This window comes from Paralichthys olivaceus, chromosome 22 (genome assembly GCF_024713975.1).
Source record: "Paralichthys olivaceus isolate ysfri-2021 chromosome 22, ASM2471397v2, whole genome shotgun sequence".
Classification (NCBI taxonomy): domain Eukaryota; kingdom Metazoa; phylum Chordata; class Actinopteri; order Pleuronectiformes; family Paralichthyidae; genus Paralichthys; species Paralichthys olivaceus.
The window spans coordinates 3,354,124-3,369,574 of NC_091114.1; the positions used below are offsets into that span (position 1 = coordinate 3,354,124).

At 40.9% G+C, this 15,451-nt stretch overlaps 2 protein-coding genes across 3 annotated transcripts; both read left to right on the forward strand.

The window, feature by feature from the left end:
* Nucleotides 1–124: 124 nt before the first annotated feature.
* trmt10a (tRNA methyltransferase 10A) lies at nucleotides 125–4,441 on the forward strand. Its single transcript, XM_020100216.2, has 7 exons — nucleotides 125–596; nucleotides 1,467–1,638; nucleotides 2,240–2,311; nucleotides 2,392–2,466; nucleotides 2,882–3,031; nucleotides 3,169–3,274; nucleotides 3,897–4,441. Exons 1-7 carry the CDS (start codon nucleotides 448–450, stop codon nucleotides 4,082–4,084), a joined length of 912 nt encoding a protein of 303 aa, XP_019955775.1. The 5' UTR covers nucleotides 125–447; the 3' UTR covers nucleotides 4,085–4,441.
* A 152-nt stretch (nucleotides 4,442–4,593) lies between these two features.
* spata6l (spermatogenesis associated 6-like) lies at nucleotides 4,594–14,357 on the forward strand. 2 transcript variants are annotated; one of them, XM_020100214.2, is made up of 13 exons: nucleotides 4,594–4,931; nucleotides 6,632–6,769; nucleotides 6,943–6,991; nucleotides 8,065–8,106; nucleotides 8,226–8,350; nucleotides 8,969–9,061; nucleotides 9,296–9,550; nucleotides 11,562–11,661; nucleotides 11,865–11,905; nucleotides 12,149–12,228; nucleotides 12,435–12,528; nucleotides 13,412–13,500; nucleotides 14,067–14,357. In XM_020100214.2, exons 1-12 carry the CDS (start codon nucleotides 4,884–4,886, stop codon nucleotides 13,475–13,477), a joined length of 1,131 nt encoding a protein of 376 aa, XP_019955773.2. In that variant the 5' UTR covers nucleotides 4,594–4,883; the 3' UTR covers nucleotides 13,478–13,500; nucleotides 14,067–14,357. The 2 variants fall into 2 exon arrangements, with proteins under 2 accessions (XP_019955773.2, XP_019955774.2); XM_020100215.2 differs by lacking the exon at nucleotides 8,969–9,061 and having other exon boundaries at nucleotides 4,638–4,931.
* The last annotated feature ends 1,094 nt before the right edge of the window (nucleotides 14,358–15,451 follow it).

Sequence of the window (15,451 nt, forward strand, 5' to 3'; positions counted from 1 at the left end):
AAGAAATCGAAAAGAGAGAAATACATTTACTAAAAATGATATCTGGTTTGTTGTGGAGGTTTTATATCTGCAATATGCAATTTCACCACTAGATATCACCTTTTCTTTTTTTTTTTTACACACTGTACCTTTAAATTTTATTTGAATTCAGCTGACGCGGTTACATGACGTCACAAACGCGCCATCATCACAGTACATGCATGTGGATCAGCTGCTGTGTCGCGTGTTTACGTTGTTTTCCTCGTGTGTGCGTGTGCGTGTAGGGGGGGGGGGTGATTTTTGTAGTTGGGTGTGCGGGTGATGGAGAAGCTCTGCACGGATCAGCCTCTGCAGTAGAGCGGTGGGAAACCGAGGCTCGCTGTTAAATGCAGCCACGGCTAACAGCAGCTAACAAGCTAACGGGCTGCAGCTAGCCGACGGGAAGGCGTGACAGTGTGCTCTGCGCTCATGGCCGATGACGGTGAGGAGAGGGAGGCTTCAGCCCAGCAGCACGGCGAGAATGGAGACGCCGCAGCGGAGAGCCGGGCTCTGTCCAAGCGGCAGAGGAAGAAGCTCCTGAAGCAGCAGAAGTGGGAAGAGGACAGGGAGCTGCGGAAGTGAGTGGGGGCGTCTCTGCGCCTGATCTGCGAACACAGCACGTGTTCTCCTCAGCCGTGCCGAGCTCCACCCAAACGTGTGTCCGTTTAACTTTGCCTTGGCTCACAGAAGGACTTGTAAACAAGATCGGGCCACTGATATCCTGACAAACTGTGCAGAAGCACAGAAACAATTTTAAAAGTCCAGTGTGGAAGATGTAGGTTAAAGGGATCTATTGGCCAAAGGTGGATATTAAATAATCCTAGTGATGTTTTCACTAATTTATATTTAAATACTTAATATTTACATCAGGAGCGGGTCCCCTCCATGTTTTTTACAGTGGCAAACACTGGACTAACTAGAAACCTTTTGGGTTTGTATGACAACTGAAGGATACCAAAGTTTCTCTTTCAGGTTTAGAAGACGAGGGGGGGTATAGAGGGTCAGTATCTATGGATTTATTGCTTATGCATTGTGTAAACATTGTGAGGCTATGTAACTCACACTTGTGTTGTAATCTACCTCACAGTTGTAAGATGTTGAGCTTTTTATACAGTGTTCATTCTCTGATCAAAGATGAGTTTAAAACCACAAACTTCACCCAGGGGCAAAAATCAGTCTTCAAACTTAAACGATATAATATCTCTAATTATCGATTTTGACTAATTTGAAAATGATTATCTCGACATAACTTTTTGCCATATCATCCAACTCAATGTTAATGGGTAAATATTTCAAAGAAGCCGGTTACTTAAAAGGATTCAAGGCCTTCTCACTCATCTCTGCTAAAACAACTTGTGTTTTTGAACGTTTGACTACAACGTGGGGGTTCTGCAGTGTAATGCCATGTCCTGGTCCACATTGCAGTAGCTGGCTTGTTTCCACTGCAGGCAGAGACGGAAGGAGAGGAAACAGCAGCGTCGCATACAGAGGCAGAATTGTGAGGAGGAGGAACACGGGGATGATGCCCAGAGTGCCAGAAAACGTCCCCGCAGAGAGGTGACGCCCAGCTCTCTGAGGCTGGTGGTGGACTGCGGCTTCGATAGCCTCATGCTGATCAAGGTAAGCAGCTCTGGGAGAAGGAGCCAATTGATACCTAGCGTATGGAACAGTCCATTTCACTTTGGAAGTTTCCTATCTGAGCGAAATGACCCAGACAATAGCCGTACAAATTCTCTCAGTGCTTCCTAACTTATCTCCTGCAGCGTTTGAAACATTGGACCGTCCTTAATGAAAGAAGGGGAGAAAGTGTCCTCCCACAATTCTTTATGGTTTTATTCTAGAACTGATGTAAATCCTCACACGATCGTCTTATCTGTCTGTTTGGTTTTTATTTTCAATAAAAATCACTGTCGTTGTTTCTTCCTGTGAGTAAATAAAGGTTAATTGTCCCGTCTGTATAAAGTTAAAATATTTTCTTAGGATGTGTCATTCTGTTACTGTCTCACACAGCACAGTATACTCTACATTATCTTATAAATAAAGTTGTTGACATAAAAGCGTATGTATAGTACTCTAACTAAATCCTTCACATCATTCCTTGTGACGTTTTCCATCTGGGTCACTGAATAGTGTTTCGGAAAGGTTATATTCTGACTGCAACTCAAATAAAATGAAGTGAGGCACCAAGTCTCCCTGATTACAAATGTTCTTGTCTTCTCAGGATGTGCGGAAGCTTCACAAACAGATCCAGCGGTGCTATGCTGAGAACAGACGAGCCGTTCATCCAGTACAGGTTAGTGATGCCCAGTACTGGCCAGTGCATAAACACAAACAATCCTGTCCGACGTGTAACCCCAGCTCTCGCTTCTCCAGTTCTATCTGACGAGCCTGGGGGGACAGCTGAAACAGAGCATGGATGAAAAGGACAAAGGATGGGTAAACTGGAAGGTAAGCAGATCTGGAGCAACTAACAGTTGGTCACAATTAAATAAAATCCCTATTAAATCAATTTCCAAGCAAAAGAGCTTCAACATTTAGATAGCTCCAGCTTTTGGACTGTTGGTCACACAAAATAAGACAGGAAGTGTTTCCCCTAGGATTTTCTTTTAATTTTGAACGTAAGGGAAATAATTTTGTTCTCTAGGATATTGTGATGTCCATACTATATGATGTTTTACTGACCAAAGGTATAAATGTGGTATTTAAAATAATCATTCGCTTTAGCCTCCAAGGTAAAAGGGACCTTGATTTTAGTTTTACCACTAAGCATATTTCTTTTCCGTCTGTGCAGTCTGGCTTTTCTTTCATAAAGACATTTGTTGGCATCACGTGTGTAAGTGTCTCCCTGTGCATCTGTGTTCAGGACATAACCATTAAAACTGAGCACTACAGTGAAGTTGTGGCTAAGGGAGATCTGGTGTACCTGACGTCAGACTCTCCCAATGTGCTGGAGGAACTGGACCAAAAAAAAGCCTACGTGATCGGAGGCCTGGTGGACCACAACCATCATAAGGTTTGTGTGACTTCAGTGCCGCTGGTTTTTGAAACATGCGAAGCGGAGTAGTTTTTGGAGACATGGTCCCCTCTGGTTCATCATGTGCTGCTTCTCGATTTGACCTGGTTGGTTTTCTGTCCGCGCATCGTTTGCAGGGCATAACCTTTGAGAGGGCGAAAGAGCTGGGGATCGATCACGCTCAGCTTCCTTTAAGCAGCTTTGTCAAGATGAACAGTAGGAAGGTTCTGGCAGTCAACCATGGTGAGTACATACACCAGACCAATACATACGACTCATATGAGTTGTTATAGCCACTGCACAAATTGTCAAAGACCAGTTTTAGTCATAATTGATTAAAGGTTTTCATTTCAAGGTGAAATAAACTGGAGTCTTATATGTATGTATGTATAATCTCCAGACATCATCCGGTGGGGCTGTATGTGAGAAAAAAAAATGAATATCTGACTGATGAAAGAGAATAAACACACGTAGAAGACGCAGATGAAGGTGTTAACGCGGAGAAAGTCTGGATGACCACTCAAAGCTCTTTACAGTTTTTGTCATTCACCTATTCACGCACACACAGAGACTTGGATTGACCCGCTTTACCTCCTCGAGCCTCGTCACGAGACATGTTAGCATCATATTTTTTGCATCATAATTGGCATTATTCTGTCGGTGGCATTTAATTGTATATTACTAAATCATGGAGCTACCTAAAACTCACAAGATCTGCAAATAAGAGTAATATCTTTGATTATTGTAGATGGCATACATGCAATGCTGGAACAGAAGAATGACTGGTGAAGCAGCCGTCAGTGGTCAGCAGACAGTCTAAGCTCTGGCTGTTGTATAGTTCATGCTTTTTTCATTCCTCTCGCAGTGTTTGAGATTATCTTGGCCTATCTGGAGAAGCACAGCTGGCAGGAGGCCTTTTTCACCGTCCTGCCTCAGAGGAAAGGAGCTGTGGCCGTCGACCAGGACGGAGCGACTGCTCAGGAAAAAGAGGAGGAAGATTCAGGCTCAGAGCCTGACCCCGACACACCAGAGCAAACTGAGACAAGAACCTAACACTTTGCCTAAATAGACAATTTCAAAGGGGTTCTAACGTTGAATAGGAAGAGGCAAATGAAAGTGGTTGGATTTATATTTGAAACTTTCTGACTTTACAATTTCAGAATACTTTTTTTTTTTGTTTTTACTGAATATTTATTTAAAATGTTATTTTGTTCCAACTGCCAATTTCACTGTTCAAGTTAATTGAACCGTTGACATTTTCAGTTATGGTGTAATTTCTGGCAGAAAGCATTGCTATCACATTCAAGAGCATACGTTTTAATAAAGTTTTATTTTTTGAGCTGCCACACCTGTGCCAAACGGAACATTTCCAAAGAAAAGATTTAATACAAGACAAAGTAATTCACACGACCTCTTGTGTCACTCGTCATGATTCCTGGAATGTTTGACAGTATAGTATTCTATATCCCGACAGAATAAGATTAAACTTTATTTGTTCCTACGCTGGGGAAATTCACTTGTTACGGCAGCGGACGGTCAGAACGAGTTAGAATTAATTGAGGAAATTGCACAGGATGGTTCTACAAGGATTACTGTATTTGTGTATATATATATATATATATATATATATATACAAGTTTATAGGCAGGTATAGTATCTGAAATGAATGATGCTATGTGCAATACCTTGATTGAATCCATCCATCATAAATATACTATATGAATATGACACAAAACGCCAGAAGATATTTATTAATGGGCAGGAGAGACCCGGAAGTGAAAGTATCCATGGTAACAAGGTGAGGAGACGCCAAACCGGACAAGAGAAGCCGTGGCTCAGACCGGAAGCTCCTATGTCCCGAAAAGCTCTGAAAGTGGTGGTTGAATTAAAGTTCAGAGCGGTAAGACTCCTTTTTTATCCTTTTATTCTTTTATTCCTCATCTATTCTTCATCTACTGCTCCTGCTGTAACTTTAATGGCGTTATGTCGAGAGATCTGCGCGACAAGCCCCAGTCCTCATTCCAATCGTTGTCACTTTTTAATTCGATCTTTAATGATCAAGCGCACCTTGTTATTAAAGCCGGACTGGCAGCTGTGTGTGACACTTTAAGCGTCACTCCACAATTCGGCATACATCTCATGCAGCGAATAGTTGTCAAATGTTTTGGATTTCACTGTATAATGTCAGATCACCGCCATTAGACACACTAACTCAGCCCTATTCAACCAGCTGAGCGATCAATAACCTCTAAACTGTTTATATGTTATGTTATATGAATATCCATGATAGATTGTTGCTAATCACATTAGTTCAAGCTCCACCTGAAGAAAGAGGTGCAGTCTGACCTCAGAAGACCTGATCAATGTTGTTTTTTTATTTTTATATGTCTGATCATTTTCTAAATACTCTGATCAATAATGATTGGGAACAATTACATTTATACCTGGAGGAAATTTTGATATGTTGATATTTTATATGTGTACGAGATCTGGAATCCCAGATTATATAGTGTTCTTATGTTGAGGGAACAAGATAAATAAGTTGTGCACACAGAGTTAACACCTGTGTGGTAAAGTCATGACTGGCCGATGCTTTGAAGACAACACGAAGTTTGCGTTTGTAGCTTTTAATTTTCTGAATTTCTCAAGTATTGTGATTGAAACATATAGTCCTTTCGTCAGCTGAGCCTTCGGCCTTTCGACATGCACAGCAAATGATTCCTGACAACCCTGCGTCTCTGTGCAAAAGCAACAAGAACTTTGGTGCATGACATTGTGAAAATGAAAGTTGATTTGCTGAGTTTTCTCCATGCTAAAGTACAAATCTGGTGGCTGTGTACATCTGAGTGATTAAAACACAAACATCTACTTAAAATAAATATCTCCTGTGTACAAGATAGTTATCATGGGCTCTGTAGAAAGATGTCCAGTCAGCTATAGAGCTGACTGGTTTTAAAAGGCTCTTAAATATGCACTTGATGGCTGCTTAACGTGATTGTGTTCTAAAGGATTGAGACCTATTGGACAAAAATCCTGAAAAAAATCCTAAAAACTGAATTCTTTGAAATGTAAGTTTTCCCCTTTTTATGTATAAAAGCAAGTGAAAAGTTTGGCGTCTTCAGTTGTTGAGTTATGTTGAAGAAACAGCCCTGTTCTTGAAACAGAATTATGGAGCTAGTTTGTGTAGTACAGAATATAAGTGTCTGACAGCATGGTCATCTCCAAGTGTGGAACACAAAATTGCACACATAAATATCCGTCCTCTCAACATGGGGACTTTCTTTCAGTTATGTCCATGAATTATTCTCGGAGGAATCAAGGAAAATGTTGAGAAACAATTTATCTCAAGTTGCTACGGTAAGAAAACAAATCTGAATCTGCCCCCTGATCCAGATCAGCATCAAAATGTAATGGCCTTCTTTTTTTTTTTTTACCCATACCACTTCCTTTTACCAAATGGCCTCCTTGGCAGGTGCATTCAGGTGAATCTGCTGGTGTAACTCAATCAGCCTCTGCGGTGGAGCTAAAGCAGCATGATATCTTGCTCGTTTTCATTGGCAGCCAGAAGAAATTGGCTGATAACGTTCTTTAATTAACCAGGTTTCCTGTCCTGGGGTTCATCTGCCAGCCAAAGATGACATCTACCTCAGCGTGTGTTTCATGGGCCAGGACCGTCAGTCTGAGTGTCTCCCTGCCGTCTTCCCTCTGCTGTTTCATGAGAAGATGACCTTTGAGAAGGCAAGTCGTTACACATCTGAAACACTATACATCAAATGGGTTGTTGCATTTTTTTATTTATAAATCAGTGACGACTTAGATGGAGTTATTCTCTATTTAGTCATTTTCTATACATATCCTTTGTTACATGCTTGTAATGAATGACTACATATAGCTGTGTAAACATTGTCCAGATCTTCAGACATGCAGTGGACCCCAGAGACATCGCTGTAATGCTTGAGTGTAAGTTGTATTTTACCGTCTGGAGTCATTATTAAAACATGCATTAGACTGATTTGGTTGACTGATCATATTTTACTTCTCCATGCTACATTATTCAGGCTGTCTCTTTTTTTGGGGGCAATTTGTTCAAACAATTTGATATTTATTGTACGGTTATTTATTTACAGTATTTATTGTAGCTGTGCAGACGTTGCCCAGTCTGTTGCGACAAGATAAAAGGTTTGATGAGATGATCTTAACTCAAATTGCATGGCCGTCCTCTGTGAACAGAGTTTCAGTTGATAATCATAATTATAATTATTATATTTATTATTATTGTTTTTGGGAAACAAACCAAAAAACCTAAAAAACATACCATAAAATAACTAGATATTGAAATTAAAATGATAAATACGAGTGCACTAAGCTGCTTTAATAGCAATAGCACAACCATTCTTAGTAACTAACTATAAGATTTGTAATCTTTTATTTATTTAATTTATATATTCATTTTTTCCATGTCTGTATTTTCTCACAATCAAATTCAAGGGTAACACATTTCACTATCTGCAGCACGTTTTGTGCTACATTTAGAATATATTTTTAGGTTTTCTTTGTCTTGCGCATTTGAGAATCGAATCCTAAATATCCTCACTGTAAACGGTCGAAATGATCTGTATTTATATAGATCTAGTATTTATCACCACTCAAAGCACTTCACAGTTTTGTCTTCCACCAATTCATACACACATTACATTTCATTTAGCTTTTATCCAAAGCCACTTTGTAAAAGTATATGTATACATTATATATTATACTACATTATTTATACAATACGTTCATACAGTGCATATATGTGAAGCACAGTCTTTATCATACACCACCCATTCACTGCTCACACAGCTGTCAGAGCTTCTGGATTTCAGTATCATGCCAAAGGACACTTCAGCATGTGGAGTGGGGGGGTTCGAACCGCCAACCTATTGGTCGGTTGGCGACCCGCTCTCCCTCCTCCTAGGCACCTGTGCATTTGAGATTTGCCTTTTTGTGACGATACAGTCGATTTCTCACACCTTGCTGTGTCCTCTTCTCAGACGAGACGGTCAGAGTTGAACTGGTGCAGTTGGCCCCTCCTGGTGAGACTGTTTCTTTTCTTTTTTTTTTTAAACCGTGGGTATTCATTGTTCACTGCAGGTCAAAGCAGATTCCAGCAAGAATGTCTCAAAGTGGTTGTGTTACCATTGTGTGTTTGCAGCGGGGGACATTCTCGCCTGCTTCGAGGAAGATGCGCGACGGTTTTTATTCCCAGAGCCCAGACTGGTTCCTTCCTTCTCCGGAGTGGACCGAGAGGTTCTGATGACCCGAGCACCTTACTTTCCAGTAGGCTCCAGCTCCTTTTGAAATTGTACATTATTGCTCTCCATGTTCAGCACATGTAGTCTTTTCACCTGACTAAATCCCCAGTGCATTGATTTTAAACATTTATTTGAAGTCTACCGCCATAAATGCTACCATCTCTGACATCATCATTTTCCTTTTTGTTTGTTTAACATTTCCACAGTCACATATGAGAGAAAATGATATTACTGATGACGATTGTAATGATAGAGGTATTATCAATATTGGTAGTGGGTGTGGGTCATGTAAATTGGAATACAAAGCATTTTAGTTGTGATCATAATCTACGATCAGAGGCCACCGCTATCATGATCCACGATGTGGCCACAGCCGCAATCCTGGATCTGCGACGATTAAGCACAAAGACTCCGGGGAAGATATGTTACAGTATGATCTGTATGGTTTCCATAATCTACGTGGTACTGTCTATCTGCAGTAAGACAAACTGTCTCTGTCAGTCAGTATTATATATTCTGGACAATAGGTCCACTGCAGCAGGGAGCTATAAAAATGAAACGTAATGACAAACCTTTCGTGTGATCTTTGCAGTTTTAACACGAAGATGGAACAAATATTTGCCCTGTTCTGTTTTTCCCTCAGGGTATTGCTCCCAGGTTGGAGTTCTCCACCAAAACCACCATCATTGAGTGCTCAGCTGATTCTGAGATCAACATTTCCCCCAATGTGCTCATGGTAAAGATGATATGATGTGGCTCAAAATGAAGCTGCATCATCCCTGAAGCGGCTGCATTAACCTTTTTCTTTTTTTTGCAGTAGACCCTTAGACAGCAACAGTTCACTCTGATTGAAGAGTTCCTTGAATTCAACTTGAGGCCTTTGAACAAACAGAGGCAATGAGGATATTCAGAACCGTAAACATTCGTGTTATATTCAGGCTTTTTGAAACGACCACTCTCTTGTTCCCAGAGGCCAGCGATAAAGAGGAACATGAAGCGCTCCAGCAGACCCAGGACCTCTTCTCCTCAGAGGAACCAATCTCCAACCTCTGCAAGGAGACGACGTGGCAGGACAGGCCGAGAGAGACACGGCACAGCCAGGTCGCCGTCGCGCATTTCCAGATCCCAGTCCCCGCAGAGAAACACCCAGCATCTGGCCCAGCTCAGCCTGGACCCTGTGGCTCCCAACTCAACCGACGTGGACACAGCCACCACCTCCCAACCTGTGAGTAAACCTGATTCATCGTCAACCCTCCATCGGTATAGTGGTGAGTAGATAATGAGGGAATTTTCACTTTTTGGTGAACTATACCTTTACAGTCCCTTTCTCAGCCAGCAGATGGCAGAGAAGGGCTCTCATCTAATATCTGCCCTGTGGTGGTGAGAGGTTTTAAGAGTCAGTGTCACAGAATAACTCTGAATCACTTTGTGGTCAGTAACTGACAGAGGTGGTAAAAACCCCACATATCTACTCAAGTAGAAGTACAAATACTTCTAGCCCACGTCCACCGGCTCTGTCTGTGCAAAGCAAACAGACTCATTTCACATTAATATCCGTCAGGGACTATAGAACTTGAACCCCTCTTACTTCAGATCAAATAAAAAGCTACACACTGAAAACAAAGGTTCAAGCTAAAAAAATGATTTGTAAGTATTAAAAACTATCCTGGAGGAAATGTGTACAATGTATTGTTTAAAGTGTCCGCAGATGTTTTCTTGCTCTACTTCATTATCAGATCAGATCCTTTTTTCCATGTTGACTCCTTGTCACGAACACATCGAGTCCCCATCATGTGCTGTGTGCGATATGCACTGATAGATATACAGGGAACAGGGAATCCTATTTTCTGCGCTTTTGACCATTTAGCTTGAAATCTGTCTTGATGTTGGGACGGCAGTGCTCAATGATGCAAACCGAAAAGGAAACGGATCCTTCTTTTTGATTGCGTTAAAGTAACAAGGCTGTTTTCAAAAGTTCATGTATTTGTGGGAAAATGTAGAGCAGAAATAAAATGTCATCAGAAAAATAAATCAGCAAGCAAAGCACAGATACCTGTATTTGTACAATTCTGGGAGCCCTCGCTTGTTATTTCGTTTACATCAGGCATTAAAAGTTAATTACCAACGAATGCATAAACAGGGGTCATTATGTCATTATGAGTTTATATCTAACCCATGGTCCCCTGAGGTTAATCGAGATAAGATAAGACAGATACAAACACAATTTAAGAGATTGGATGTCAGGAGTCCGAGGACAAGACCAGATAACTATCAAGAGAAGAGACAGTTCCATCACCCATATCCTCAGTAACCAGACAATCACAGATAAGGACAGTAAGATGTTAATGACCGAGACACAACTAGCTGGCAGGTAGAGGTTGAATTAAAGGCCCACACACTTGATGTGATGTCTCCTGGCTGAAAACTCTACTTCTTGCCAAAGTTTCAACAGTTTTTTTGTGTGAGAGGAGGAGTGGCACCTTTTTCCACAATAAAAACAAAGAAAAGATTCTGACCCCTTCGCTGTTTCATGCTTTATTGTGTCGTAGATATAATTTGGAATACTATTCGATCTACTCTCAGATATCCATAATGACAAAGTGAAAACATGTTTTTACATTTTCTCTTTTGCTAATTAAAAAACAAAGAAAAAAACAGAGATCTCAGTCCATCTTTGACAAATTGAATTGATTGGATGTAGTTTAGAAAGGCACATCAGGACGAAACCAGTCCAAAGGATCTTAGTGTCTTCTACAGTGTTCAGAGGAGCATGGTGACCTCAAAAGTAAGTGGAACCAACTCATTTAAAACAAGCTGGATTCCTCCTCGAGTTAAGTGTGGGAAGAAAGTTAGGGAGGTGACCAAGAACCCAATGGTCAGTGAAACAGAGCTTCAGAAGTTCCGTGGAGAGATGAGAGAACCTGATGGAAGCAAGGCCTTCGCAGTAGCCTCCGACATTCAGGTATTCATTGCTCCATAGCGTTTATGACACCGGAACATCTGTTAAGCTACCTCGAGTTGTCAGTTCAAAGATACTTCCCCATAAAATCTGATAGAGCTTGGGTGGATTTGCAAGAAGACTTGATGTGGTAAATGCTTCCGAAAGGTCAATGCTTACACTTTGTCTCTATGGTTAATGAGTTTAGATTTAAAATTGAATCTATAACACAGTAAAAAATATTGAGGGTGAATACTGGATATTTTCTGAATCCTGTGCACATGTGCTCACTGTGTAGATGCTGGCTTCGTGGCCTGGAGCCGGTCGATGGGACTCACCCCATGTTTCTGCAGTGTTGACCAACTCCTCTTCACCTTTGGTCAGGTCTTCATCAACAGGTAGACATCCTCATATAAACCTGTGTCATTGCTACTAAAGTAGGTCTCAAAACAGCTTTCCATAACTGCCTATAAAATCTACTGTCTAACTTATACTGCTTTAGTTCCACAGTAAAAATGTGATAGTTCGATTACAACATATTTATAGTCAGCTGTTGTGCTGTAAACAAGTGATTCAGTGTTTTTCCTTTCTGTTGTTTTAGTGAGATTCTTTCCAACTGGCAGAAGAAAATCCAATGGTTTGGTAGGAACATCATTTTCTCCGTTTTGAAAAGAGAGAGATATTAGATTTACTCCGTGGTCATGAGCATAAAACAACAAGCTAGGCTCTGGGTCACCCTGGGATCTGCATAAGCCTCTTGCAATGAGACCAGTATTCATAGTTGAAATTGATGAATGAATCGTGGAGTTTCGGATGTGTCAGTGAGGTATAGTTATCTCAACAATACAAAGGAAGGTTGCGATTACTTCCTGCTTTTTTTTGTAGGTTGAAGAGACATCTGAAGACGACTCCAGCTCAGAAACACAAGACCTTCATGATGACCGTCTTCCTCCTTTCTTGAAAAGGTAATTTAATCTGTCATTGAAGTAGTTAGTATGCATTAGCTTGCAGGAATAACTTGTCTTATTTACATATTTTGTGAATGTTTCTGTCATTCTGAACACCCTAAGAAACATACAAGCCCATGAAGATGACACTGAGATGTTCATTTTTCATGATGGCTTCTAAGAAGTGTCATTCAGTTGCACATTTCCTGACTGTGGCTGTTCAGGTCTCCGTCCAGTTCTCACAGAGAATGGGAAGAAGTCCACGAGCGTGTTCGAGGACTCCTCACGACGCCAAAAGCTGTACGCCGACTTCTCTGCGTAAGTAATGACAAGCATCAGTATAGCTGCTTTCAGACATGCACAGAACTCTGGAGAGTCTCCAGACGTTCTGCAGAGGGGCTGTATGTGAGAACCAGAGAATGTCCGACTAACGTTGCATATTCAAAACTGAAAAAAAGGAAGTTCGAAGTTCTGTAAAGGAAAACACGTGGTCTCCACAATGGAATTAATTTGTTTACGTCCTACCTGCTTGCCTCCCCCGTTACCTGAAGGCTCCGGAGATTTCTGTGTTGTTGTTTCGTTTCTGCAGAGAATCTCCTGCTGCATTGTGCATGTGTGAAAGTCCGGACCCAATTGTGCGGACATTTTCTTGAGTTCATGAAAACGGCTTATGTGTCTCAGTCTGTAAAATACTTTTTCAGCAGGTCATTCTACTTCTCCCCTTACCAGCCGCACCTCATTGTAGTGGGGTCTTATTGCATGTAGTTTACCTAAATAGGAATCACTTTGGACATTTAATATTTTATTATTTTAATCGTCATAAATTGTCTGATGTGCTCCCATTTCAATTTGCAAACTTAACACTTTCCACAGTACTAGTTTCTAAGTTTCTCTTCTCACCAGAAATACTTTTTATTCACCAATCATTCTTTATTATTCTAATGATTATGCCAAATTAAGTTTTCCATTACTGTTGAGCTACTTTAGATGAAACCTAACATAATTATAACAAATTAATAAATATATTTTACAACTTACAGTAATTACCTGTGTGAATATATATATATATTTTTAGACTGGCATATTTCATTTTGTAGTTTATTTCTGAATTTGAATGTGTTTCAGTAAGAGCACAACTTTGCCACATGTATGTCTCTAGGAATGCACAGAGCAACACATATATTCTTCTTTTCTATTTCAGGGGGCCACAGTCTCTGAGGTAGACCAGGTTCTGGCCAGAAGGTCCATCTCTCCAGGTCCACCCTGATGATGTGGCCAGGCTCAGGAGAGGTGAGGGAGGTGGTGGAGCTGCCGAGTTTGAACGACTTTGAATTAAAAAATATGCCGCTCCCTTGGGGTGTCCTGGTGGCCTAATAATTTGAAACCACTGCTGCACGTCAGACCAATGTCTTTCTCTCCCCATGTTTTCATGTGTACTCTGAATTGGTTTAAATGGGAACCTGTTACATTGTCCGAAAAATATTTCATATTTTATGTTGTAATGCAGTTGTTTGGACTATGAAATACTTAGTAAAACATGATGAAGCATTTTCAGAGACTGTTTTCCAAAGTTATTTCGATGTAATTTATATTGATGATTTGTTTTAAGTCAATACACTAAATGTGTATTTTAACTTTGAGGTGCATTAATCATTCAGAGGGCTACAACAAACTCACAGCTAAGTCACTCATCACCCCTTTATTCCTTGTTTCTTCTGAACTTGCACCCACTGCACTATGGATGACAGGTTAGGGAAATCTTTGCAAAGCGCCGTAGCAGCAAAAGCAACAGCAAATTCCGCTGTCTTGTTTATGTGTGTGATGCGAGACGACTGCATTTCTCTTCTCGTGCATAGAAGGAGACGACTGTTACGGAAGTTTCCTGGAAGCTGGTGAGAGGAGGACTCAGGCAGCGGCTGATGTCTTATGCAGAAGATTTGAATGTTGACTTGATGCATCAAGGAGACCAGAAGAACAATATACAAACGCTAACAGAGTCCAAAGATGTCTCCCACAGCATCCCAGTATATCTTCCTCTACTTGTCACCCATTCTAACAGCACATCCATGAATGGCTGGAATTTCTGTCACTCTCTATGCAACATGTAGGTGTCTAAATATGCATGAATAAATCACATTGTGTCCTCACGTCTTGCCACTGGTGTAATGCACAAAGGAGTTGAAGTTGGTGCCTCTCTGTCATCTGAGTTAGATATGAAAGTCTATAAGTGTAGACACCACAATGTACTATTACTTGGTCCTTTATCTATAACTTGACCTCGGGTACTGCTTAGAGAGAGAAGGGAGTATCTGTGGAATTAGACAGGCACTCCTCGTTTAATGGTGTACAGATATATTGTAATATACACTATACATAATACAGTATATAGTGGCAGTAGTGTGTACAGTAATGTGTGAGGATATACAAAAATTCCTCAACAACGACTACCCTGCCGGTGAAATTAAATTCTTACGTCTCAGTTTGAACGTGGCCTGGAGGCGGCAGAATAGGTTTGACGTCACACGTCTCTATATCGTTAATCTATCAAGCTGATATTGTCTAGCCCTCAGATAAATCACCCAAAGGCTATTAAAAGCAAATTGTGTCTATGGCGATGCAGCACTGTGTGAACTACTGTCATATATCAGAGAAATAGCTGCTCACTATGACTGTGAGGCATTAAGCACCGGCTCCATCAGGAACATTGTGATCTACTGCAGAACGGCTGCATGTCATGTGGCAGTGCAGAGTCCTTTTAGTGGTTTGGTTGGTCAGTTTCAACAGAAGTCTTTGAATAATGCTATAAATAATGTTAAAAACTAGCAGGGGCAGCTTAACTGCAAAGACAGTGAAGGTGGTGGGTGATAGAAGGCTATAGCAAGGGTCTATTTCAAGGAGCACCTTTTTTAAGGATGCTGCTGAGAAGGGAAAAAAAAGGAGGCCCACAGTGCAGTGTTCATATCAGGACATGGAGTCAGAAGAATAGGCATCAAGGACAAACTTTGTCAACTCTATGGATTTACACCATCTGACGTCAGAACAGGACGGTGGGAGAGAGCTCAGTGCAAATTAGGAAAACAACTTCATCTATTCGGCAACACATGCGCTGCAAAAAGTCACGACACATACAAATACAGAAACGTGCTGCAAATAGCAAAAACCACACAGGGAATGTTTCCAGGGGACCAAAAAAGTGATGAACCTGGCTGCAGTTCAGTGTGATGTGAAGTTATTGAAGTCT